The sequence below is a fragment of the Apium graveolens genome, chromosome 2, assembly GCF_009905375.1.
Source record: "Apium graveolens cultivar Ventura chromosome 2, ASM990537v1, whole genome shotgun sequence".
Classification (NCBI taxonomy): Eukaryota; Viridiplantae; Streptophyta; class Magnoliopsida; order Apiales; family Apiaceae; genus Apium; species Apium graveolens.
The window spans coordinates 318,975,780-318,998,911 of NC_133648.1; the positions used below are offsets into that span (position 1 = coordinate 318,975,780).

Consider the following 23,132-nt stretch of genomic DNA (forward strand, 5'->3'; position numbering starts at 1 on the left):
CAAATTTTTATTTTTAATTATTCCCCGCATCCCCGTGGGAATCCCCATTATGTCGGAGATCGGTAATAAAAAAAATCGCCGTTTCGAATTCAAGGTGTGTTCGGGGATCAGGAGCGGGGTAGTAATCCCAGACCCCGAATTGACCCGATATATATCCCTACAAACAATTTCAAATGTTTTTGTTATGATGATATAATTTTGATTTTTTTTATATTAATTATGATCATATAACTTTCAATAAATATCTTATCTCAATATTCTCGGGATAAGTTAAAATCGAACTTTACGAAAAAAATAAGTTTTCACTACTAAAATTATCTAATACGCTCGAACAGTATGTATGAAAAGAAAAAGAAATAAGACAACTCAGTGGAAAATTAAAATAATCATTTATCGTATTTAAAAATTATTTTTGTATAGATGCAAACTCATTCGAGATAATATTTCTATATATGCACGGACTTTTACGTTAGTTAATTATTAATTTTTGAAAATTCGACCAATTTTTAGAAGTAAGGAGAGAAAACTATATATTTATCCAGCACAGGGAGTAAACTGTAAATAACAAACTCCAACTCTCCGCTCAGTCGCCAACGACGATAATTCCAAGCACACCTAATTTCAATATCGTGATCGCCATAACACTCCCATTCTTCATCCTTATTAACTTATCTGTAATCAAACTCTCCTCATTTCAGATATAAATATTTATTTATCTCATCATTTTCGTAACTTAATTTTCTGAATTATTTCTGATTACTTGTTTGAATTCGTGCAGTGGAATTGAACTGATCATTACTTATTTAAACGATGAGATTGAAGTTTGTTTGCTAGCCTGTAAGTACATTTGTTATTAATTTTGTTTAATTACTTTTTATGTTGACTTATAGATTAAATTGCTGATGCTGAATTGCTGATATTTGTTTTTTTTTCGATTTTAAGTAGTTGAATTACTCTTTTGAAGTGTGATTATCCTTTTGCATTGTGTTCAGATAGTTTTGTTTGTTGAAGTTGCTTGTAAGTTATTTTTTGATATGCGGCGTATTGAGGTAGTGCAGATTGTGGATCTCGATATCTGAGTGACAGTGATAGAGTAGATATATTATTTGGTAGGTAGGTAGGTAGAGAGAGAGAGAGAGAGAGAGAGAGAGAGAGAGAGAGAGAGAGGTGTAACTGACAGTGATAGAGTAGATAGATAAATCGATAAGCTTTGACACGGGACTATGTAAATTTTTATTATACTGGCTTAATGCAGATGATTTCATCATGTATCTGATCTCCTTTCTACAACATGTAGCTTTTTTTAATCATTTGAGAAAGTTGCTATGTCATTAATGAACATATTATCCCGAAGATTAAGCGGCTATGATTTATTTTAACTGTTTGTGTTTTTATGACTATCATGTTTCATGATGATCGAGGTGTACATATTCATGTCAGCCTTTTATGCCCGGACTCTGTGTCCCACCCTTATCGGACAAATGATTATGGGCATTTCAAACTTCTAACTGGGATATAACATGCATTTGTTTTTAAAATGCTGCCCAGTTTGTAATTGGACATTTGTTAAAATGGTAGAATGTTATAAGTTAACAAAGTATCATATCCTATCTGAAAGTTTGGAAGAGAATGGCATCCCTTTGGAAACTCGTAGATCATATTCTGTCAAAGCACGTGTATGTAAATATGCACTCCTCGATTTCGTAACTAGAATTTCTCAATCTCATTCCAATGCCTCACAGTTAATTCACACACAAACATTGCCATTATAATCTCTAGTATTTATTATTACGTGTTTGAATTTGGGTAGTCCGTAGTAGGCTTGATCATGACTTACGTAAACGATGAAAATGAAATTTGTTGGCTAGCCTTTAAGTTCATATCTTATATAATTTTGTTACTTATTTTACATCCCACTTTCAGTCGGATTGCTGATGCTCAACTGCTTTTACGTTCAAGTTCAACTTTTAAAGTTTAATTTCTCGATTTGCTGCTCTGAAGTGTAATAGCTTGTTGCATTGTGCTTAGATTAATTATCTGTTGTATTTGCTCGTACCTTAGTTATTAATTTGAGGCAGAATGAGGTACTATAAGATTTGTGTGTGTGAGAGAGAGACAGTGATAGAGTCAGCTTTACATATTTTGGAAACTCATTAAACTTCGACATGGGACTTTAAATCTTTACTACATTGGCTTAATGCAGATGATTATATCATGTGTTTGATTTTCTTTCTAGTTTCTATAACATGTACCGTAGTTTGTATCCGTTGATAAAGTTGCAATGTCATTAATGAACATATCATCCCAAATGGTTTGCGGCTGTGATTCATTAAAACTGTTAGTGACATTATGTCTATCATGTTCTATTATGATTGAGCTGTACATTTATAATCTCATTATATTTTACCCTCACACCACACATTAATATGGATATTTGACACTTCCATTTTGGATAAAACATGGATTTTTTTTAATAATATGTTGGCCCAGTCAGATATTTGGACATGTATCCATGTTGAACACTTCCAGCTGAGTCGAGGTAACATAGATCCTAGTTTGAAATAAAAGGGTTCTACTTTGATGGGTACCAGGTACAAAGTTAAAATAATTTGTTGGCTAGTGACATGATGATATTACCTGTGGTGTATAAACGGAGAAATTTGTATTGTTAGTGGTGCTTGAGGATATAAACATGACACGTTGATCAGTTACTGGTAAGCGGATCGTCTGATGCATAAGAATAAAGGATATGGTAGTTGGATAGGATATCTGTTGTTCAAAAGATTTATGATGTGAAATACAAACTTGGAAGTGTGTCCGTCTATCATTTCTTTGATATTTTATAAGATATTTATGAAAAATTACTATGGAATTGCATGTTTCTTTTTTGTTTATGCTTCCTTGTCCAGTGATCTGCTATGTTAGAATGTTAGAAGTTATTGGAGTATGTCATAACTTATCTAAAAGCTTGAAAAAGAATGGTATATCTGTTAAGAAACATATACATCATGTTTTGTCAAAACACGTGAATGTATTTTTTTGAACTTCTGCTGTTAGCAGATTCCTGCTAACACAGGTTTGTTGGTTTTTTGTTACGAAGTGAAGTATAAACTGTGGTTGAGCTTGAGATATTTCTTTATGCAACAGCAGCTACTTGTTAAATAAAACTCAGTTGAGTGAGAAGGAATTGCCTCAAGATGGGACGTCTGAAGCTGCAGTCTGGAATCAATGCAATTAAAGAAGAACCAGAAGACCCTGAGACTAGTTTCCCTGAACAAGAGAGATCTGCTTTAGCATGTATGATCAATTCCGAAATAGGTGTTGTGCTGGCAGTGATGAGGAGGAATGTAAGGTGGGGTAGTCGTTATATGTCAGGTGATGATCAGCTTGAACATTCTCTTATCCAATCCCTCAAGGGGTTGCGTAGAAAAATATTTTCATGGCAGCATGAGTGGTACACAAACAATCCTATTCTGTATCTGCAACCATTTTTAGATGTGATTAGATCAGATGAAACTGGTGCACCAATCACAGGGGTTGCTTTGTCATCACTTTACAAGATTTTGAGTCTTGATGTTTTTGATCTGAGCATTGTAAATGTCGAAGATGCCATGCACTTAGTAGTTGATGCGGTAACTAGCTGCAGATTTGAGGTAACAGATCCAGCATCTGAGGAAGTAGTTCTGATGAAGATACTTCAAGTTCTTTTGGCTTGCATGAAAAGTAAGGCATCAGTTATGTTAAGTAATCAGCATGTTTGTACCATTGTAAACACATGTTTCCGAGTTGTTCATCAAGCAGGAACAAAGGGTGAGCTGTTGCAGAGGATAGCTCGCCATGGAATGCAGGAACTTGTAAGATGTATTTTTACACATCTTCGAGATGTTGACTACGCAGATAGTTCTTTGGTCAAAGGAGGCGTTCCCACCATACAGGAGGTTCATTTAATTCTTTTTCGATCATATATATATATGTAGATAGTCCCGGTCAAGCTAAAATAAAATACTGTTTAAGCTTCTTAGTGACCTCTAAATAGAATGAAAAATCTAAATATGAAGGCTAATATATTTCAAAGGTGTTGGCTATTCAACAATAATTTGAACTGATAATAGCTTTTTCACTCAATAGTTTGTGAACTGGTCATAATTCTGGCCTTTGTCCATCACAGGCCACATTCTCTCTCTGTTTACAGTTCTTCCTTTTTTTAATTTAAAATCTTAATATATTTTTGCTTCTTTTTAAGTTTTTATTTACGAGTGAGTGCACATGTGTTTATTTTGTGAGTTCTAAAACCCTTTTAGCTGCTTGAAAAGATAGGTTTGAATGCACATAGGGTGCTGTTAGTCCCTTACCTTAAACTATGTTTCTCTTTACCCTATTTCATCCTTTCCTATTATGTTATTATGGCACTTTATTTAGCCACTTGTGGTTTTTCTTAATATTTTTTATTATGAGTATATATAAACTATGCAGCTGTTTTCTCTTTCATAGGTAGATGGTATGTACAGTGATTATAGTAACGGGAGCAAACAATCGGAGAATGGACACAGTAATTCTGAATATGATACCCAAGCTTCCTCTGGAAGTTTTGCATCTAATGCTTCAACTGGTGTGGTTGCTGCTGTGATGCATGAAAACATTTTTACTCCTGGTGATGGAAATGATTCTGTACCTTTTGATCTTCATATGATGACTGAGCCATATGGAATCCCCTGTACGGTGGAGATTTTTCAGTTCTTGTGTTCATTGTTGGATGCTGTTGAGCATATGGCCATAGGTCCCAGAGGCAATACTATCGCCTTTGACGAAGATGTCCCTCTTTTCGCACTGGGTTTAATTAATTCCGCGGTCGAACTGGGTGGTCCTTCTATATGTCGTCACCCTAGATTGTTGTATTTGATACAAGATGAGCTGTTTCGTAATCTGATGCAATTTGGATTGTCAATGAGTCCGCTGATTCTTTCAATGGTGTGTAGCATTGTTTTAAATCTGTATCAGCATTTGCGTGCTGAACTGAAATTGCAGATGGAAGCCTTCTTTTCTTGTGTGATTTTAAGGCTTGCACAAAGCCGTTATGGTGCTCCTTACCAGCAACAGGAGGTTGCCATGGAAGCCCTTGTTGACTTTTGCAGGCAAAAAGCCTTTATGGTGGAAATGTATGCAAATTTGGACTGTGACATAACTTGCAATAACGTGTTTGAAGACCTTGCTAATTTGTTGTCTAAAAGTGCTTTTCCTGTAAACTGCCCTTTGTCGGCAATGCACATTCTTGCTCTGGATGGTCTGATTGCCGTGATTCAAGGAATGGCTGAGCGTATTGGCAATGCATCAGGTGGTCCGGAATCCGCTCCGGTACATCTTGAGGAGTACACCCCATTCTGGATGGTAAAGTGTGACAGCTATGGTGATCCTGACCACTGGGTTCCATTTGTCCGTCGGAGGAAGTATATTAAAAGAAGGCTAATGATAGGTGCTGATCACTTTAACCGTGATCCTAAGAAAGGTCTAGAATTTCTCCAAGGAACACATCTCTTGCCCGACAAACTTGACCCCCAGAGCGTGGCTTGCTTTTTTAGGTATACCGCTGGATTAGATAAAAATCTAGTTGGGGACTTTTTAGGAAATCATGATGAGTTTTGTGTTCACGTTCTTCACGAATTCGCTTGGACTTTCGATTTCCAAGACATGAACTTGGATACGGCACTGCGCCTTTTCTTGGAAACTTTCAGATTACCAGGGGAATCTCAGAAGATACAGAGGGTTCTTGAGGCATTCTCGGAAAGATATTATGAGCAATCACCTTTAATTCTAGCTAATAAAGATGCTGCTCTACTTTTGTCTTACTCGCTAATAATGCTCAATACAGATCAGCACAATGTGCAAGTTAAGAAGAAAATGACAGAGGAGGATTTCATCCGGAATAATAGGCATATAAATGGCGGTAGTGATCTTCCACGTGATTTTTTAATAGAGTTGTATCATTCAATTTGCAGGAATGAAATTCGTACAATCCCAGAACAAGGTGCCGGTTTCCCCGAAATGACTCCAAGCCGCTGGATTGATTTAATGAACAAAGCCAAGAAGTCTGCACCATTCATTGTTTCCGATTCCAAGGCCCACCTTGACCGAGATATGTTTGCTATAATGTCAGGTCCCACCATTGCTGCCATCTCTGTTGTATTTGATCATGCTGAAGCTGATGATGTTTACCAAACATGTATAGATGGATTTTTAGCTGTTGCAAATATCTCGGCTTGCCATCATCTGGGAGACGTTCTAGATGATCTGGTTGTGTCACTATGCAAATTCACTACTCTCTTGAATCCATCATCTGTCGAGGAACCTGTTCTAGCCTTTGGTGATGACTCAAAAGCTAGGATGGCAACCATAACAGTCTTCACAATTGCAAATAGATATGGTGATTTCATCCGTGCTGGATGGAGGAATATTCTGGATTGTATCTTGAAATTGCACAAGCTTGGTCTTCTTCCTGCTCGTGTGTCCAGTGATGCAACTGATGACTCAGAGCACACCTCAGAACCCGGGCATGGAAAACCTCCAGCTAATTCTTTATCCTCAGCTCAAATGCAATCTGTGGGCACTCCAAGAAGATCTTCTGGTTTGATGGGCCGGTTTAGTCAACTCTTATCTCTTGATACAGAGGAGCCAAGACTGCAAGCTACTGAACAACAACTTGTTGCTCATCAACGGACCCTTCAGACAATTCAGAAGTGCCACATTGACAGCATTTTCACGGAGAGCAAGTTTCTGCAATCAGATTCTTTGTTACATCTTGCACGAGCCCTTATATGGGCTGCGGGGCGACCACAAAAGGGAAATAGCTCTCCTGAAGAAGAAGATACTGCAGTTTTCTGCTTGGAATTATTGATTGCAATTACACTAAATAATCGGGACAGAATAGTGCTTCTGTGGCAGGGTGTGTACGAGCACATATCTAACATTGTTCAGTCAACTGTGATGCCATGTCCCTTGATTGAGAAAGCTGTTTTTGGACTGCTCAGAATTTGCCAGCGGCTTCTTCCCTACAAAGAAAACTTGGTTGATGAATTGTTGAGATCGCTGCAGCTTGTTTTGAAGCTTGATGCCCGTGTTGCTGATGCATACTGTGAGCAGATCACGCAGGAAGTTAGCCGCCTCGTAAAAGCAAATGCAACCCACATCCGATCCCCAGTGGGATGGCGAACCATCGCATCACTAGTCTCTATCACAGCTCGGCATCCAGAAGCTTCTGAAGCAGGGTTCGATGCGCTTGTGTTCGTCATGTCTGAAGGAGCTCACTTAGTTCCAGCAAATTATGTTCTGTGTGTGGATGCAGCAAGACAGTTTGCGGAGTCTCGAGTTGGACAGGTTGATAGGTCTGTGCGTGCCCTGGATCTTATGGCAGGTTCTGTTGCCTGCCTAGCTACGTGGGCTCAAGAAGCCAATGATGCAACAGAGGGAGAGGCTGCTAAAGCATCCCAGGATACAGGGGAAATGTGGCTGAGGCTTGTGCAGGGATTAAGGAAAGTTTGTCTTGACCAGAGGGAAGAAGTCAGGAACCATGCTCTCATGTCGATGCATATGTGTTTGACAGGGATAGACGAGGCCTATCTTCCACTTGGCTTGTGGTTGCAGTGTTTTGATATGGTTATATTTACTGTGCTTGATGATCTGCTTGAATTAGCACAAGGGCATTCTCAAAAAGACTACCGAAATATGGAAGGGACACTTGTCCACGCCCTGAAACTGCTATCTAAAGTGTTCCTACAATTACTTCATGTTCTATCTCAGCTAACTACCTTCTGCAAATTGTGGCTTGGTGTACTCAGCCGGATGGAAAAGTATTTGAAAGTGAAAGTGAGAGGGAAAAGAAGTGAGAAACTTCAAGAACTTGTACCGGAGATGCTTAGAAATATTTTGCTTGTAATGAAGACAAAAGGGGTACTGGTTCAGAGGAGTGCACTGGGTGGAGATAGCTTGTGGGAGTTAACATGGTTACACGTTAGTAACATCGCGCCATCTCTACAATCCGAAGTGTTTCCAGACCAAGATCCTGGACAGTCGTCGCCTAATCGAGGTAATATAGGGGAAATTCTTGTTCCCACTGATTCTCTTTCTGAAACAGTAGGTTAAACAGTGTGATGCAACCTGGATTGGGGTATTTGCCTGCTTGATTAATGATATGAACATGGTGTGCTATTGGTAAGGTGTAATTTTTGTCAAGGTCCTCAATATTAGAACATAGCTAGGCTAATTAAGGTCCTCCAAACAACATATAGTGGTTGGATCCGATAAATTAACAGTGAAGAAGAGATGATAGATCAGGATTTTCTGTAAATTATATACCCCAGAGATTGCAGTTCTCGTATGCTATATATATGATTTGGTTTTTGCCTGCATATTTGTGAAAAGTTGATTCTCTAACAGTGTTATCTCATATCTGTAGACTGAAGAGGGCATTGTTGTTTAAAAGCCAATAATTTCTGATTATATAATATAGAGGCGAAGTGTTTTCAAGTCTGTAACCGTATATGTCATCTCGTTTTAACTCAAACTATTGGTTTTTAGATCCGGGCTTTTAAATGGGTTTGTTAAATCCGGACTTTTATCCAGATTTTTCGGGTTTTGAAAAAAAAAAAAGAGACTCATTTAGGGCTTGCGGGTTGGAACGAACCGGACCGGGCTTTTTTTCGAACCAGGCTTTTCGGATTTTTTTCCAGATCGAATCGGATTTCGGGTTTTATATTTTTTGAACTATTTCTTGAGATACTCGAAAAAGTGGATTTTTCAAATTACCTTGAATGGTCTAGCTAAAAAATAACATAAAATAACGACTTAATTAGTTAATTGAGTGAATTATATCCTGATTTAAGTAAATATAATTAATAAATATTTTACTTAAAATATGTAGTTGTAGAAAATAGAACTTCAAATAAAAGATAAATATTACTTAATTATATAATTATTGAGAATCTAGCCAGGGAAAAACCAAATAAGTGAAATAAAAATCATAATTTTTTTATAATTATGTAGTTGTAGAGTATCAAATTCAATAAATTTATTTAATAATAACCAAAAATTAATAGTTTAGTAATTTGTTACTATTGTGCTGTATCAAAAATATATTTTATTAAGCACATTCTAGGTCACGGTTTGATATCTTAAGTGGTTAATGTTTATTCTCTCGTTTCAGGTGCTGAATTTAACACTCGCTCATTTAGATAATTTCTTAAAACATATATTCATTTTTTTTAAAAAAATGCAGTAACTACAAACAAGATCCCCTCACTCAAACAAACAGAGCCCAAAAGAGAGCCCATAAACGCTAATACGAAAGCCCACAATACATTTGGGCTTACAATCCTTTTCTAACCCAAACTCCAATAATATCTTCACACACACCAAACACACACACAACGTCTCTTCATTTTCTTAACGCGATCTCAATGGCGGCGACAACGACGACGACGAGCGAAGAACAAACAAAACACAGCTCCGATAAAGCCCTAACTCAACACGACCAGTCAGATCTCAACGCTCCTCAATCAATCGAAGCTTCTAGTAACAACACTTCACCGGACGCCGATGTTTCCGCCGGCGACGATGAATTGAAGGTGAGTTCGAGAGATCCGGTAGAGATTAGTGAGGAATTGAAGGTGAAAGATGCGGCGGATGATAATAGCAGTGTTGCGATGAAGAAACGGAGAGCTGAGCGGTTTGGAATGCCTGTGCAGTTGTCTGAGCAGGAGAAACGTAATTCGCGTGCTGAGAGGTATGGTACTTGTAGAATCTCGATTAATGAATAATCTCGATATAGAACTTAGTTCGGATAATACTTGAGTAGAGTCTCGATAAATGAATAATCTCGATAAATTAGTATTTGAAAAAAGTTTGAAAAAAGGATGAATGCATGATAATAGTAATGATCTTACATTGTGTGCTGAGACGTATTAAATTTATTTAGTTGAATCTCGATAAATTAGTATTTACAAAAGGATGAAGGTATAATCTGGAGAACGAACGTAATTCAATTTGCCTGCTGAGAGGTATACTTTGTATCAAGTAGAAACTCGGTAAATGAATACTCACAATAAGTTAGTATTAGAAGAAGGATAAATAAGGATAAATGTGAATAATCTCGATAAAGAATGTAATTTGCATGCTGAGAGGTATAATACCTAACTAGTAAATGAATAGTCTCGGAAAATTAGTTTTTGAAAAAGGATAACTAAATAATCTCGATAAAGGATAGATGTAATATACATATGTGAACTTTGATAAAATGATTAAAAATTTCGGTCCTGACTCCTGAGGCTATTAATTAAAGAGGTTTGGATGTATGTATCTTTGAAGTTATGTATATAAATTGTGTATGTATGTTATCGATAATCAACTTTATGATGTGTAACACTGATTTAGTTGTGTTCATGACTATTATAGGTCTCGTTTCTCTTGTTTTTCCGATTATATTGTGCGTATGTGATGTAATTATTAACAGGATATTAGATATGTACTTTATATACATTGGTTTCTGATTTGTACAGTAACTTCAGTTATACTTTATGTTGTTATTAAAACGATTTTGGATATAACTTGCCTCAGCTTTTCAGCTTTCTCTTTTAGTTTTGTATCAAGTAAAATTGTAGAATGTAGATTTGATTTTTTAATCTTATTATACTCTTTGAAAACTTGCTTGTTTAACTGCTTAAATTATTATGAGATGGCTTCTTTTATGCTTTAAGCTTTTGTTAGTGGCATTTCACATTGTAGTTGATGTCTTTTTGGCATGTTATATATTTGATAAGGCAAACTGAACTTGTCGTTTCGCAGGTTTGGCACTGCAGCTGGTGTGCCAGAGTCTGATACCGGAAAGAAGTCCGAGGATAATAAGAGGAAGGCTAGAGCTGAGAGGTTTCAGTTACATTTCCTTATTTATTTGCATATTTACTTGCAACTTGCACATTGGTTAATATGTCAGTTTAGCTTATGGGATTTGATTATAATTAGTGGTGAGAAATATATTTGGTTTCTTTATTGCGTAACGTTTTTTTTGACCTTGAATCATATCTTTACCTTGATTGCTAGATTTGGGCTGGAGCAGACTGTACCAGCTGCAGAGGAAGAGAAGAAGAAGGCGAGGCTTGCCAGGTTTACTCCCGCCTCAAAAACAGATCCAGTTGAAGAGGATAAGAAGAAAGCTAGAGCACTAAGGTATGTAGTAAAGACATTGTTGAGGATTTGTGTATTCTACCTTTTTTCTGAGCATTTTTTTATCTATTACTTCGGTTAACTTTGTTGAGGTATAGCAATTTGTATTAATCTAGTGTGATGTATGCTACTTTGGAACATTTATGCAGGTTTTCGGAGACTTCAGAATCTGCATTGCACCGCAATGGTAAAGAAATTGAACCTGTAAGTCATTGCTTGGTGTTTTTTTACTACCAATCTATAATGGGAACATGGGATGTTAGGTTATATTTTTTTTATATTGACATGTATTTATCTTTTTTATGCAGAAGACAGCTATTTCTAATAAGGCAGGTGGAGGGTCCTAAATAACCAACTTCATATTTATTCTGGTAAAGTTTGTGCCTGAATTTATGTTTTTCAAGTTTTAAACAAGATGTTGCTGCTCATGTTTTATACATTTGGTTTAAAATCTTTCTTTTATTTTCAGGTTCTTTTCTGTTGATTTCCCCATCAGCTTATCTTTGCAATATAGATTACTGGAGGTTTCACTCTTCCATTCTGTACGAGGCAGCGTAAGAGATAGTGCAGGATGCCTGCGTCTTGTTTGGGCCAATATTTAGTTTTATAAGTGAACTTGTTTTATTTAAACCAGAAGCAACCTCCTGAAGAATCAGCCTCACCTTCAATGACCACAAGGAAAGTTTAAAATACTAAAAATCTTCTTCTAAACTTTACGTTCTATAGGCCCCCCTCTCGATGTTATAGTCTTGTATTCAGGATCCTATAGGAGTCAGATAGCAATATAGCTAAATAAAAAAAATCTACTAATCAATGTTAGAGTTTTAAAATTGTCGTATTTACATATGTAGAGATCCTACTTGGATTTGCCATTCCCTTTGAAACCTTTAGATTCTTGTTCTAAAATTGAACTTAGCGAGGCTTATCTGAGGAGGAGAAATAATGACATCTTTGAAGGGACATATGTTTATGACTATATGACTGATATAAATTAGCGATGGCCCGTCTAGACATAGATTAAGAATTTTAGGTTGCTAGTTTTATGTAACTATTTAGTTTAATGGAAGCTTTTAAAGATGTGGGATAACTAACTGTGTTTCCATCCTGAGCTAGGAATTTCCAGAGATTTAAGTACTAAAAAAATAAAAATTGGCTAGAGTCGGTGTTAACTGGTCAAGTTTGATCTTGAAAGACTTGACAAAGAGAGGGGGATCGTATTTCATTAAATGTTTTCTGGGAAAATATTTGAAGATTTAGGGACAGGTATGTATTGGCACCAGGCATTTTGTGCTTTTCCAAATGTTGACGCTGAATTTTTGTTTTGTTGACTTTCCGTGTTTGTGGTCATTGGAGGCAAGCTGTGATACTTTGGAGGTGTGTTTGTAGGCTGGTTTGGTCTTTACAAGGTGTAAGTTTGTGCATCTATTCTTAGAGTATAAAACTGCAGAGTCAGAACTGTTATGTATGATTTACATAGTAATGACAATTTAAGTTGATTGGGGAATCATGTTTATTTGTCCTTTTTATTCTAGTTAAATATTGAACTGACCAGCCAGCTCGACGGTGGTTACAAGTAATTAAATGTACGACGGCTGTGGATCTTGCAACCTTGTTGGATCTCTGAAGAGAAAAATGTATCTATTTCTTCCCATTTTCTTTATCAGCTTTCTTTTTGAAAAATTCAAGGTTCCGCGACTCGGTAAAGGATGCTATCCACCTGCTCTTGTGGAACATATACCACAGAGTAGATGTCATAGTGGTTGTCTCCTCACCCCTCTTCCAGTATTCTGCAGATCTAAGTATCTCATCCCTCAAAAAAATTCGAAAAATCCGATATTTGTCCAAAAAATTCGCATCCGTATCCGAGAAAAAACGGATATTTTCCGTATCCGAATTCGGGATATTCGAATCCGAAACTAAATACATATATGATATTTAAATTATATAAATATATGATTATATATAATTTAAAATTTATTTTTTTAGTTTATAGTGTGTGTAAATTTTATTAAATAATAAGTTTTTACAAATTTTATATAATGTACACATACTTTATACATATATAAATATATTATTTGTATTTAATCATAGAAAATGTTTTATAATTATCGTCAAAACGGTATGGGCAACAAAAAAATTCAAAAAAACCTGATATTTGTCCGAAATATCCGCATTCGTATCCGAGAAAAAGCAGATATTATCCGTATCCGAAATAAAGCAGATATTATCCGTATTCGAATATGACGATTGCGGATGCGGATATGGGTATAGGCATATCCGTATCTGAATTATCCGTTTGACAGCCTTACACATCCCCCTCTTTTAGGCGCTACTTGGAAGTGCAACTATTTTAAGCCTCCTTGCTATTCCCTTTAAACTCAATTATATCATTCTTGACAAAATATACCGTTTTTCAAAGAATCAAGAGATTTATAAGTAAGCGTGATTTTGTCTCCAGCATGTCATCTTTAATAGCAGTTATACTAAATTATCAGGTTCTGTAAGATTGTTAGTCAACGGGATGAATCCAGTCAGTCATGTTGACACAAGGCAACACAAATCTTCTAAAAGGGGATCGATAAACCACGGCTAATAAAGACGATATAAACATGAGAGTATTGTTGTAATTTAAAAAAATTATGTATATTTACAAAAATGTCACTAATATATATTAAAAATCAAATATATCCATGATTGTAAAAGTCGGTAATCGGCACTAATCGGTTTAGCTACCGATTAGAGATTAATCGGAGGGATTAATCGGAACAAAAATCGGATATATTTAAATATTTTAATATTTAATATATTTACCTTATTTATTGTGAAATATATAATTCAAAAATAATTTATAAATATTAATCGGATTCCAAAAAATAGATCGGCCAAATATTTTTTAAAAATTAATCGGAGATTTTTTTAAAAATCGGGGATTTTTAGAACACTGCATATATCTAAGGTAAGTTCAACTTTTCGAGTAATCTCAGAAATATTATTCTTATATAAATATATATAATCATTTAAAATTATCATATAAGAGTGTGTCATCCTCAAATTGACTTTACAAAATAGACCTAAATAATCTAGCTCTCGCATTTGCCGAACAATTGCTCCGATTTTCAAGCTGAACACGACCAGCAGGACTTTACGGGTTGACCACAGACGAAGACCTATCGCGAAATAAGATAACCTCCACGACCGGCAAGTGCACAAAGAGACATAGTAAGTCGTTACCTTTTACTAACATTTTATTATTGAAGAGGGTAATCAAAATTCACAAGAGCGAGGAGTACCGATTATAGGTGACAATTTGTTCGTTTCGTATATTTTCGTGTTTTGTGTTATTAATGTTTAATCAAAATTTGAATAGTTAAAAATTCGTTTAGTTTCGTGTTCGTATACTTCATTTCGTGTATATTTTGTGACGTGTTTCGGTAATTTAAAATTAATAATAAAAATAAAAATAATTAGAAGATATATTTAAATATTAATTTTTTACTAATCGAGTCTTAAGTCAATAAATTATAAAGACTTAAAGTGCAGTCAAGTCTTACGAAATTTAAATTTAAATTTATTTTATATCTATTTTCACTAAATATTATATGAAAAATATTATTTTAATATATATATATATATATATATATAATTTTGATGAATTTATTTAAATATTTATTTATTTCGTATACTTTCCTTTCGTGTCGTGAACCAAAATATAAACCCAAAATTAACACTAAATCCATGCGTGTATTTTTGTGTCCGTATAGTAAAAATATCAAATTAAACCCGTCATTTTTGTGTTGTTTTCGTATTGTATTATTGACAGACTCCGGTATCGATCACTGAGTTAAACTGTTAAAGACATTGGTTAGATTTTTATATAAATTAAATATAATGAATTCAATTTGAAGAAATTAAAATTTATTCTATAATTTTACTTTATAACTAATTAATGTGGCAGTAAAAGTTAAGCGGGGTTATCGATGTTCACTAAACACCGAGTGACTCACGAGTGACTCACCGTTTCCACAAGAGGGGCCTGGCTTTCCATTATTTCTAATTTTGTTTCACTACACTTTCCTATTTTCCAAACTAAACTTTCTTTAGATCTACCTAATTTTAATGGAGAATCACGAAGAATCCAATCCGTTTTTGGACAAGGACATCGATGAAAAGCCGGTGAAGAAGCTGGCCGGCGACTCTCCGGCGGCGATTACCGGTCAGACAATTTATGGATGGACTGTTAATGGATTGCCTGCTTTAGGTCAAGTGAGTGTGGTTGGTGAGCCTGTGGAGAGAGCTCATTGGGATTCCAGCTTATGTGCTTGTCTTGGTCGTAATGATGATTTCTGTAGCAGTGATCTTGAAGTTTGTATGTCATCTCTCTCTCTCTCTCTCTCTCTCTCTCTCTCTCTCTCCCCCCATCTCCCTCCTCTCTCTCTCTCCCTATCTCCCTCCTCTCTCTCTCTCCCTATCTCCCTCCTCTCTCTCTCTCTCTCTCTCTCTCTCTCTCTCTCTATATATATATATATATATATCTCTCTCCTCCCCTCTTTCTCTCTCTGTCTCTCCCTATCTCACTCTCTCTCCCTATCTCCCTCCTCTCTCTCTATCTTATCTCTCTCTCCTCCCCTCTTTCTCTCTCCCTATCTCCCTCTTTCTCTCTCTGTATCCCCCTATCCCCCTCTCTCTCTCCCCCTCTTTCTCTCTCTGTCTCTCCCTCTCTCTCTGTCTCTCCCCCCTCTCTCCCTCTATCTCAATCTAATATGTGTATTGAATTATTATTAATCCTAATGTATCTGATTTATAAATCCACTCAAATGATTGTTTTTATGTGAACTGGAATTTGCTATGTTGAAATTTATGTAAATGTGTGTAGAATGCATATAATTAAATTTTGAAGAAATGAATGGAAAAACATGGACTGTTTTTTTATTGTTATATTCAGTTGTTTTCCGAGATTACTGCTTTGACTTTGATCAAATTGTTGAGGTTAGGATGAGGTGGTAAATAATTGAGCACAGCCTATGTTTTTCTTTTGGGGTATAGAAAAGAGGAGGTAGACTCGTAGGGTGGAGCCTAGATAAGTGGTCTAATTGTTGTATACCTCAATAAGGTGATTCAAGATTCGATCTAAGTCTGCACATATGTGTTCTAAATTTATGGATACATTTGTTTTTGTCATTTGCACTCTCAACTCTCATGCATTCTGATTGTGGATTGACTAGGTTTAAGTAAATTTGTTTAGTTAGGATGGCTTTCCCTGTAGGTACTTAAGTTACCTGCTGGAGTAATATATGAACAATTTTTTTCCCACATTTGCTAAAACTATGGTAGACCCTCCTTTAAGACAAATGCCAGGGTTGTAAAATTATTGCCCGAGAGAAGAAGTTAAATTTGAATATAAACTCTTACTTCAGTTCTAAGAAGAAAACTGATACCGAGTGAGCTACATTTTAGCACATTTTTTGATGCAAAATTTCAGAATTGCCACCTTGTACTCAAGTTATACTCCAGATTTTTTGTTCGTGCAATTACATTATATACTATTCGTTTAATTGAACATTGTTGTCCTTTAGTTTTGATGCCTTTTGTGTGATTAAATGTGAGCACTTAGCAGTTAATTGTAAAAGTTAATTGTATTGCCTGTTAATTACGTTTCTATATTGGGCTGATTTTTCCTTATTGGTTGTCAAATATGTCTGTAGGTATTCTTGGAAGTGTGGCTCCATGTGTTCTTTATGGAAGCAATGTTGAGAGACTTGGATCTTCTCCCGGAACTTTCACCAACCACTGTTTACCTTACTCTTTTCTGTACGTGGTTGGTAAGTGTCTATTCGGTGGCAACTGTCTGGCACCATGGTTTTCATATCCAACTCGTTCAGCTATTCGACGAAAGTTCAACCTAGAGGCAAGTCTTTTCTCTTTTTGACTATACCAATGCAATGATACCTCTTCCATTTATTAGTCTGGCTGATAATATTAGGTCAAATTTTGATGGATGTGTCCTTCTCATGGCTTAAAGTGTGATACTTATTTGTTTGTGTACTTTGTGGCGAGCCAGCGACACTCATACTCTTCCCTTTTGTCCTAACTTATTTTATATCTACGAACTTCTAGTTACAATATAAATGGCTTGTATGTTCTGTGAGTTCTAATGTAATAGATAATTTGATCACAGATCTTTCTGTTCTCTGCCTTCTTTTAAAGAATCTATATTTGTACATATCTTACAGAATATTGTTGTTTTAATATTTTCTATAAAGTGCAAACCTATTGCAATGCTAAAACTGGTGAGATATAACTGAGGAATCCAGTGCTAGCAAAATACACAATTGAAAACCCAAACCAGAGATAGTTTCTACTAATGAGAAGAATATATAGTCTAGGTTCTATTTAGCAGCAAAACTAGTTCAAATGTAGTTGACCAGTGGAGTTTAAGTTCTATTTAGCGACAAAAGACATGCTCCTTGTTTTGTTTGTTATTGAGATTATGATAAATATGTGCTCTTGAGATGGATTATGGAACTTATGTTATTCTTTTCCCCTTTTCTAATGATCACTGGGGCAAATCTTATTCGTAGTGATCAAGTTCTCATACGTGTCAAGTGATAGATGGATTTCAATGTTTATATTCATGTTAACGATTGTCATAATACAGGGTAGCTGTGAGGCACTTAGCCGATCATGCGGATGTTGCGGAGGTATGATCGAGGATGAGGCACAACAAGAGCAGTGTGAATCAGCTTGTGATTTTGCAACCCATGTTTTCTGCCATCCATGCGCCATTTGTCAGGAAGGTCGTGAACTTCGTCGCAGACTTCCTCATCCCGGGTTTAATGCCCAGCCTGTGTTGGTTATGATACCGCCAGCTGAACAGAGTATGGGCCGTAGTGGAGTATGAGAGTACTCCTACCTTTAATCTAGACACATTGCTGGTGTTGTCTTTCTGTATTATCAACACTTAAGTAATATGTTATTGCTTGAGCAAATTTGGAGCATGTCTTTTGAACTTTTCTGTATTCCAGCTGTTACATTTGTTTTAAAATTTGTGTACAAGTGAAACAAACCATCTTCAATGTAATAAAAAATTTGTTTGTCTTGTGTGAAATAGATTCACAATTGTTTTGAGCCAGGCAACTGCACTTTACTCGCATTGTAGCGTCTTATTCTACTCCCTACGAGTACTACAATTAAACCTCGACGAAGTAATAATCGATAAAGTAATAACCTCGCTAAAATAATATTTTTCTACGGTTCAAACATAATGGACACAGTGTATTTTTATACCAGTAAATTAATAAACTCGTTAAAGTAATTTTTTTTCTTGGTCCCGACATAATGGACACAGTATATAAATTAATTTCACCTAAATACAGGCGTGATGCCCAGTTTAGAGCATTATTGATTAATATATCGAGTTTACAATAGGTTAAAAAGTGAACGGCAATGGCAAGTAAAATCCTCATACAGGCGAACACTAAACACTGCCCAGGCAGGGATATATAGCGTGTCAAGTATAAATTCTAAACAGAACCAAGTCTACAAATGATATCAAGACAGTAAAAGAAGTCACTAGACAACGTATCCATACGATACAGAGGTTTTCAAAGGTTCTCAACATGATGGACTATGATGACAATTCCTCAACATCGAGAGAAAAGTTGACACTGCCTAGGCGTCTACTCTCCTGGTGGAGCAACACCCTGCTTCAATTTTTCCTTCTTCAGCTTCTTCTTGGAGACCGGCTTCTTTTTCCTGGGAGGAAGGTTCTTCTGTGCATAGACATAAAGACAGTAATTCCCAACAAGGAATGTAGAAACAAGCCCGCCAACAACGATAAGGACTATCAATCCTGGGTTGAATCCTTGAACTTCGGAATCCATGATATTCACCTGCTCACGTAAAGATGACAGACATGCAAGTTCAACATATTACAGGATGGCAAACCATAAAGAAAATAAGAAAGAGGAGGGAATGTGTGAAGAATGGATATTATGGCCATCAGGATAGCACTACAACCTTGGGCATTATAAAAAATTATCACCCGGCACAATTATTAGTAATTACCTCGATTACACAAGTAATATATTAAGAAACAATACAAAATAGATTAATTTAAAGAAAACACCTTTAAACTAAATTATTGAATGCTCCTAGGAGCGAATTACAAGTTTCAGTATGGATGTGAAGCAACCAATTATATATCAGGCGCCTTCAACTTAGTAAGAGCAGTAGATTTAAGCCCGAAACCATTTCAATATTCCATACATGTAATATCATATATTAGAACAAAAAGAGCTCAACTTACAATCTATTACATTATTACTAGCTGATTCTTGCACCAGGTTACGCGACTCAACATAAATTTGTAGCAACAAATAATTAGAAACAAGATGGGTCTGAAACTATTGCACACGTTACACACAATAATATCACAAATTCACAACCAAAAAAGAGCCAAGTCCTAATATCCAATCCAGTAGAAGTAACTTACTGAATGCTCAGGTGGACAATTACAAGCTTCAATATGAATGTAAATCAACCGACTAGAGACTCTCAATCAACCAAGTGCGACTAGTAAATTTAAGCCTGAAACCAATGCCATTGCATGATTCCATTCTATGATCTCATATTTTAAGAACCAAAGGAGCTCAAACTACTATCTAACACAGTATTAATAGCTGATTCTTAAACCAGCTTCCGCAATTCAGAATCAAATTGTAGCAACCAACTAAAACCAGACATGTGTGAAACATTTGCATTACATTACACAAAATAATATCACAAACTGACAACCAAAAATGAGTCCAATCAAAGATCTGATCTAGCATGACTAGCTGCACCTTAGACCATTTCCATCATAAACTCCTAAACAGCGATATAATATTAACAAACACCATGAAGGAAATTTCTCAGAATCACCATTCTTCAACACAAAACTAAAGTTAAACACAATTAAGATTTATATCAAACATACAAGTATGCACACAAATCAATCAATTGTACTTACATTTCTCATTTCCCTTACATAATAACAAAGCATGTTATGTTTTCCATACTCTCTCTCCCTCCCACTCTCCCTCCCTCCCTCCCTCCCTCCCTCTCTCTCTCTCTCTCTCTCTCTCTCTCTCTCTCTCCCACTCTCTTCTCTCTCTCTCTCTCTCTCTCTCTCTCTCTCCCACCCACAAGCCATTTCTAAATCAAAAAATTCAGCTCAAATAACCAAACATCAAAACAAACGATCCAAAGACAGAAATGTAAAGGAGATCTAAAAACCAATATGAACAGCCAGATCTAAGCTAAAAAAAACATATACATACACATAAAAATACATAAGAAAGGATAGAGTAATCGAGATCTTTATGTATAGGTACCGTGCGATCGGAGATGAGAGAGTTGAGATCAGGCAAATCCTGATCAGTGAATGTGAACACAAAATAGATACAGAGGCTGCACACTTTGAGACAACAACTGTAACAACCAAACTACTTATGTTTATGTCTTTCTTTTTTATTTTAGATAATAAGGATTATTAAAAAAAGTCAAGTGACTTACTCTAGGTCAATTTTTTTTTTTAATGTTAGGTGAAATAATAATAAAATAATGAAATAATAAATTTTCAATTGATAAAATGGAAGAAGATTATCGTGATCCGTGCGCAAGGAAGACATGCATTAATCGAGAAATTGTCCAAATTTTTTAGAAGGGTATAAAATGTCATGAACAAAAATGTTATGACACGTTCGAGAACGAACGTATTTCAGCGATTTCATTTAATAATTCAATGAGGCATCGCCACCCAATATGTAACCCGTTCACCTCACATATTTGAAATGTTAATGTTATTAAAACTACACGAATTCAATTAGAAACTAATAGAAAATTAGAAAGATATCTCAAATCATGGACCAAACAAAATCTTAACAATATGTTATTATTTTCTTGCTGACAAAATTATGATTTATATATTTTTTTTTAAACAACTGAGGTTTGTTTAGTTAATTGGTAGTTTGTGGAAAAGAAATAAATTTATATTTTTTTCTTTAGGTCTTCTTTTTATGTGATTTTTTTAAAAAAATATCATGTGGACAATGTTTTTCATTTTACTTAATTATTAGATTATAAAATAAGAGCATAATTCAAATGTAAAATAATTAAATATCTAGATAGTGACAGTTTTGAAATGTCAACATAAACATTTATCTATCTATATCATTATATTAAAAATGAAATATTGAAATTTTAGTTGATAGTTGATCTGGTCACCATAATTATAATAACATTTAAAATAAAATACTCTCATAAACAGATAAATATTTATAACATAATTATAATATATCTAATGATTTTCTTTAAAACAAAATAATATATAAAATCCACCCGGTTAATTGGGCTAAACAAAATTATACTATTGATCCAATTTTAAATAAAAAAACTATGTATGGTTAATTGTATTTGAATAATCGGGCTAAAATAAAATAATAAATATTATTGATTCCGCTAAAACATTATCTTATTGGACGGGAATATAACAAAATAAAAATTTGAAATCCCGCTAAAACATTATCTTGTTCGACCGGAATATAACAAAATAAAAATTTGAAAGAAGATTCGTGGAGTCGATATAATGTTATCAAACTAAAACAAAATAATACATATTATCCATTCGGTCTAAAATAAAATAATAATCACTCTCGGCTAAAACAAAATTAAACTAAATAATAAGTAAAATTAGCTGGATTTGATTGATATAACGATCCTCAAGTTAACATAATTTTTTTGCCATTGACACGTAAAATTTTATCATTGATTCGGGTTTAAACATTTAAACTAACATAAATCTGAATATAGTTAGTTGAATTTGGTCGGTTAACAGAGTAATGACAATTCATATATTATTAATTTCAGCTAAAATTTACCTTTTAAATAAATATAATAATCTTTCGTTAACAAACCTATAAATATCAATAACAGTATAAATTTCAATCATTACATTATTTTTTAAAACCGTAATATCACTAACTTATACACCTATGTGTATATTAGTAATATTATCAAATTATATTATTAAAATTTCAAATAAATAAGTTTCATAATTTATTTATTTTTACATCAAATTAAATATAAAAAAATATGTAATATTAAAAATAATCCGTGTATCGCACGAATTTTAGGCTATTAATATTAAAAGAAGAAAGGAACATTATAGGAACATGTAAAAAAAGGGGAGAAATACAATTTCCGATTCATGTCAAAATCATGATACACTTTTATATAAATAAATCACCCTCAACTCTACTATTTATCGTTTTATGTTCATACATAATTACAATTTATTTATATAAATAAATTTTTAATATTTATATCAATTAGGATTATTAGGTTGGTAGGAATGATTGTGAAACACTATAATGTAATCCAGACTTCCATTCCGAATTTGTTGAATTGATCTTTGACTATAATTTTTATCTAAGCCAATTTTTTTATTAATATATAAATATATTAACAAAAGATAATATTCACTAATAATATGCGAAACTCGGCTTATAAAGTTGTATGATGAAATAATATTATAATAAAAATGTTTAATATGTTAAATAGAGTAAATATTAAAATTTTATTGGTAAATAATCTTTGAATATCATTTATAAAATTAAATTTAGAGTTAAAATGTACAATTAATTTAAAATAATTTTCTTACTAATATATATTTAGAGTTAGGAAGAAATAAATAATTTTTTTTCTTTAGGTCTCCTTTTTACGTGATTTTTTAAAAAATATCACATGGATAGTGTTTTTCACTATATTTACTTATTTATTAGATTTTAAAATAAAAGTACAATTCAAATGTAAAATAATCAAATACCTGAATAGTGATAGCTCTGAAATATCAACATAAACATAATACTCCCTCTGTTTTTTAATAT

General features: G+C 34.5%; 4 protein-coding genes and 1 pseudogene across 5 annotated transcripts; 4 read left to right on the forward strand and 1 right to left on the reverse strand.

Annotated features, from left to right (window-relative positions):
- Nucleotides 1-559: 559 nt before the first annotated feature.
- Nucleotides 560-8,429, forward strand: LOC141708965 (ARF guanine-nucleotide exchange factor GNOM-like). Of its 2 annotated transcripts, none has more exons than XM_074512833.1 (4): nt 560-674; nt 779-837; nt 3,148-3,938; nt 4,492-8,429. In XM_074512833.1, the coding sequence occupies exons 3-4, from the start codon at nt 3,198-3,200 to the stop codon at nt 8,131-8,133; spliced, it is 4,383 nt and encodes a 1,460-aa protein (XP_074368934.1). In that variant the 5' UTR covers nt 560-674; nt 779-837; nt 3,148-3,197; the 3' UTR covers nt 8,134-8,429. The 2 variants fall into 2 exon arrangements, with proteins under 2 accessions (XP_074368934.1, XP_074368935.1); XM_074512834.1 differs by having other exon boundaries at nt 3,151-3,938.
- Nucleotides 8,430-9,391: 962 nt separating this feature from the next.
- On the forward strand, nt 9,392-12,715 carry LOC141708966 (uncharacterized). Its single transcript, XM_074512835.1, has 6 exons — nt 9,392-9,772; nt 10,831-10,911; nt 11,086-11,211; nt 11,358-11,412; nt 11,517-11,579; nt 11,678-12,715. The coding sequence occupies exons 1-5, from the start codon at nt 9,447-9,449 to the stop codon at nt 11,553-11,555; spliced, it is 627 nt and encodes a 208-aa protein (XP_074368936.1). The 5' UTR covers nt 9,392-9,446; the 3' UTR covers nt 11,556-11,579; nt 11,678-12,715.
- A 2,517-nt stretch (nt 12,716-15,232) lies between these two features.
- LOC141708967 (cell number regulator 8-like) lies at nt 15,233-18,313 on the forward strand. Its single transcript, XM_074512836.1, has 3 exons — nt 15,233-15,574; nt 16,911-17,113; nt 17,864-18,313. The coding sequence occupies exons 1-3, from the start codon at nt 15,325-15,327 to the stop codon at nt 18,104-18,106; spliced, it is 696 nt and encodes a 231-aa protein (XP_074368937.1). The 5' UTR covers nt 15,233-15,324; the 3' UTR covers nt 18,107-18,313.
- Nucleotides 18,314-18,630: 317 nt separating this feature from the next.
- LOC141708968 (DNA-binding protein S1FA-like) lies at nt 18,631-20,736 on the reverse strand. Its single transcript, XM_074512837.1, has 2 exons — nt 20,580-20,736; nt 18,631-19,097 (listed from the first exon to the last, which is right to left on the reverse strand). The coding sequence occupies exon 2, from the start codon at nt 19,086-19,088 to the stop codon at nt 18,885-18,887; it is 204 nt and encodes a 67-aa protein (XP_074368938.1). The 5' UTR covers nt 19,089-19,097; nt 20,580-20,736; the 3' UTR covers nt 18,631-18,884.
- Nucleotides 20,737-20,810: 74 nt separating this feature from the next.
- On the forward strand, nt 20,811-20,905 carry LOC141710001 (U6 spliceosomal RNA; annotated as a pseudogene).
- The last annotated feature ends 2,227 nt before the right edge of the window (nt 20,906-23,132 follow it).

Excerpts from the sequence above, each read along its gene's own strand:
- LOC141708965 (XM_074512833.1), top strand. The coding sequence starts at position 3,198 with ATGGGACGTCTGAAGCTGCAGTCTGGAATCAATGCAATTAAAGAAGAA. Across the intron at positions 3,939-4,491 it reads GCGTTCCCACCATACAGGAG|GTAGATGGTATGTACAGTGA; the intron begins GTTCATTTAATT and ends TCTCTTTCATAG.
- LOC141708966 (XM_074512835.1), top strand. The coding sequence starts at position 9,447 with ATGGCGGCGACAACGACGACGACGAGCGAAGAACAAACAAAACACAGC. Across the intron at positions 9,773-10,830 it reads CGTAATTCGCGTGCTGAGAG|GTTTGGCACTGCAGCTGGTG; the intron begins GTATGGTACTTG and ends GTCGTTTCGCAG. Across the intron at positions 11,413-11,516 it reads ATGGTAAAGAAATTGAACCT|AAGACAGCTATTTCTAATAA; the intron begins GTAAGTCATTGC and ends TTTTTTATGCAG.
- LOC141708967 (XM_074512836.1), top strand. The coding sequence starts at position 15,325 with ATGGAGAATCACGAAGAATCCAATCCGTTTTTGGACAAGGACATCGAT. Across the intron at positions 15,575-16,910 it reads TAGCAGTGATCTTGAAGTTT|GTATTCTTGGAAGTGTGGCT; the intron begins GTATGTCATCTC and ends ATATGTCTGTAG. Across the intron at positions 17,114-17,863 it reads GACGAAAGTTCAACCTAGAG|GGTAGCTGTGAGGCACTTAG; the intron begins GCAAGTCTTTTC and ends GTCATAATACAG.
- LOC141708968 (XM_074512837.1), bottom strand. The coding sequence starts at position 19,088 with ATGGATTCCGAAGTTCAAGGATTCAACCCAGGATTGATAGTCCTTATC.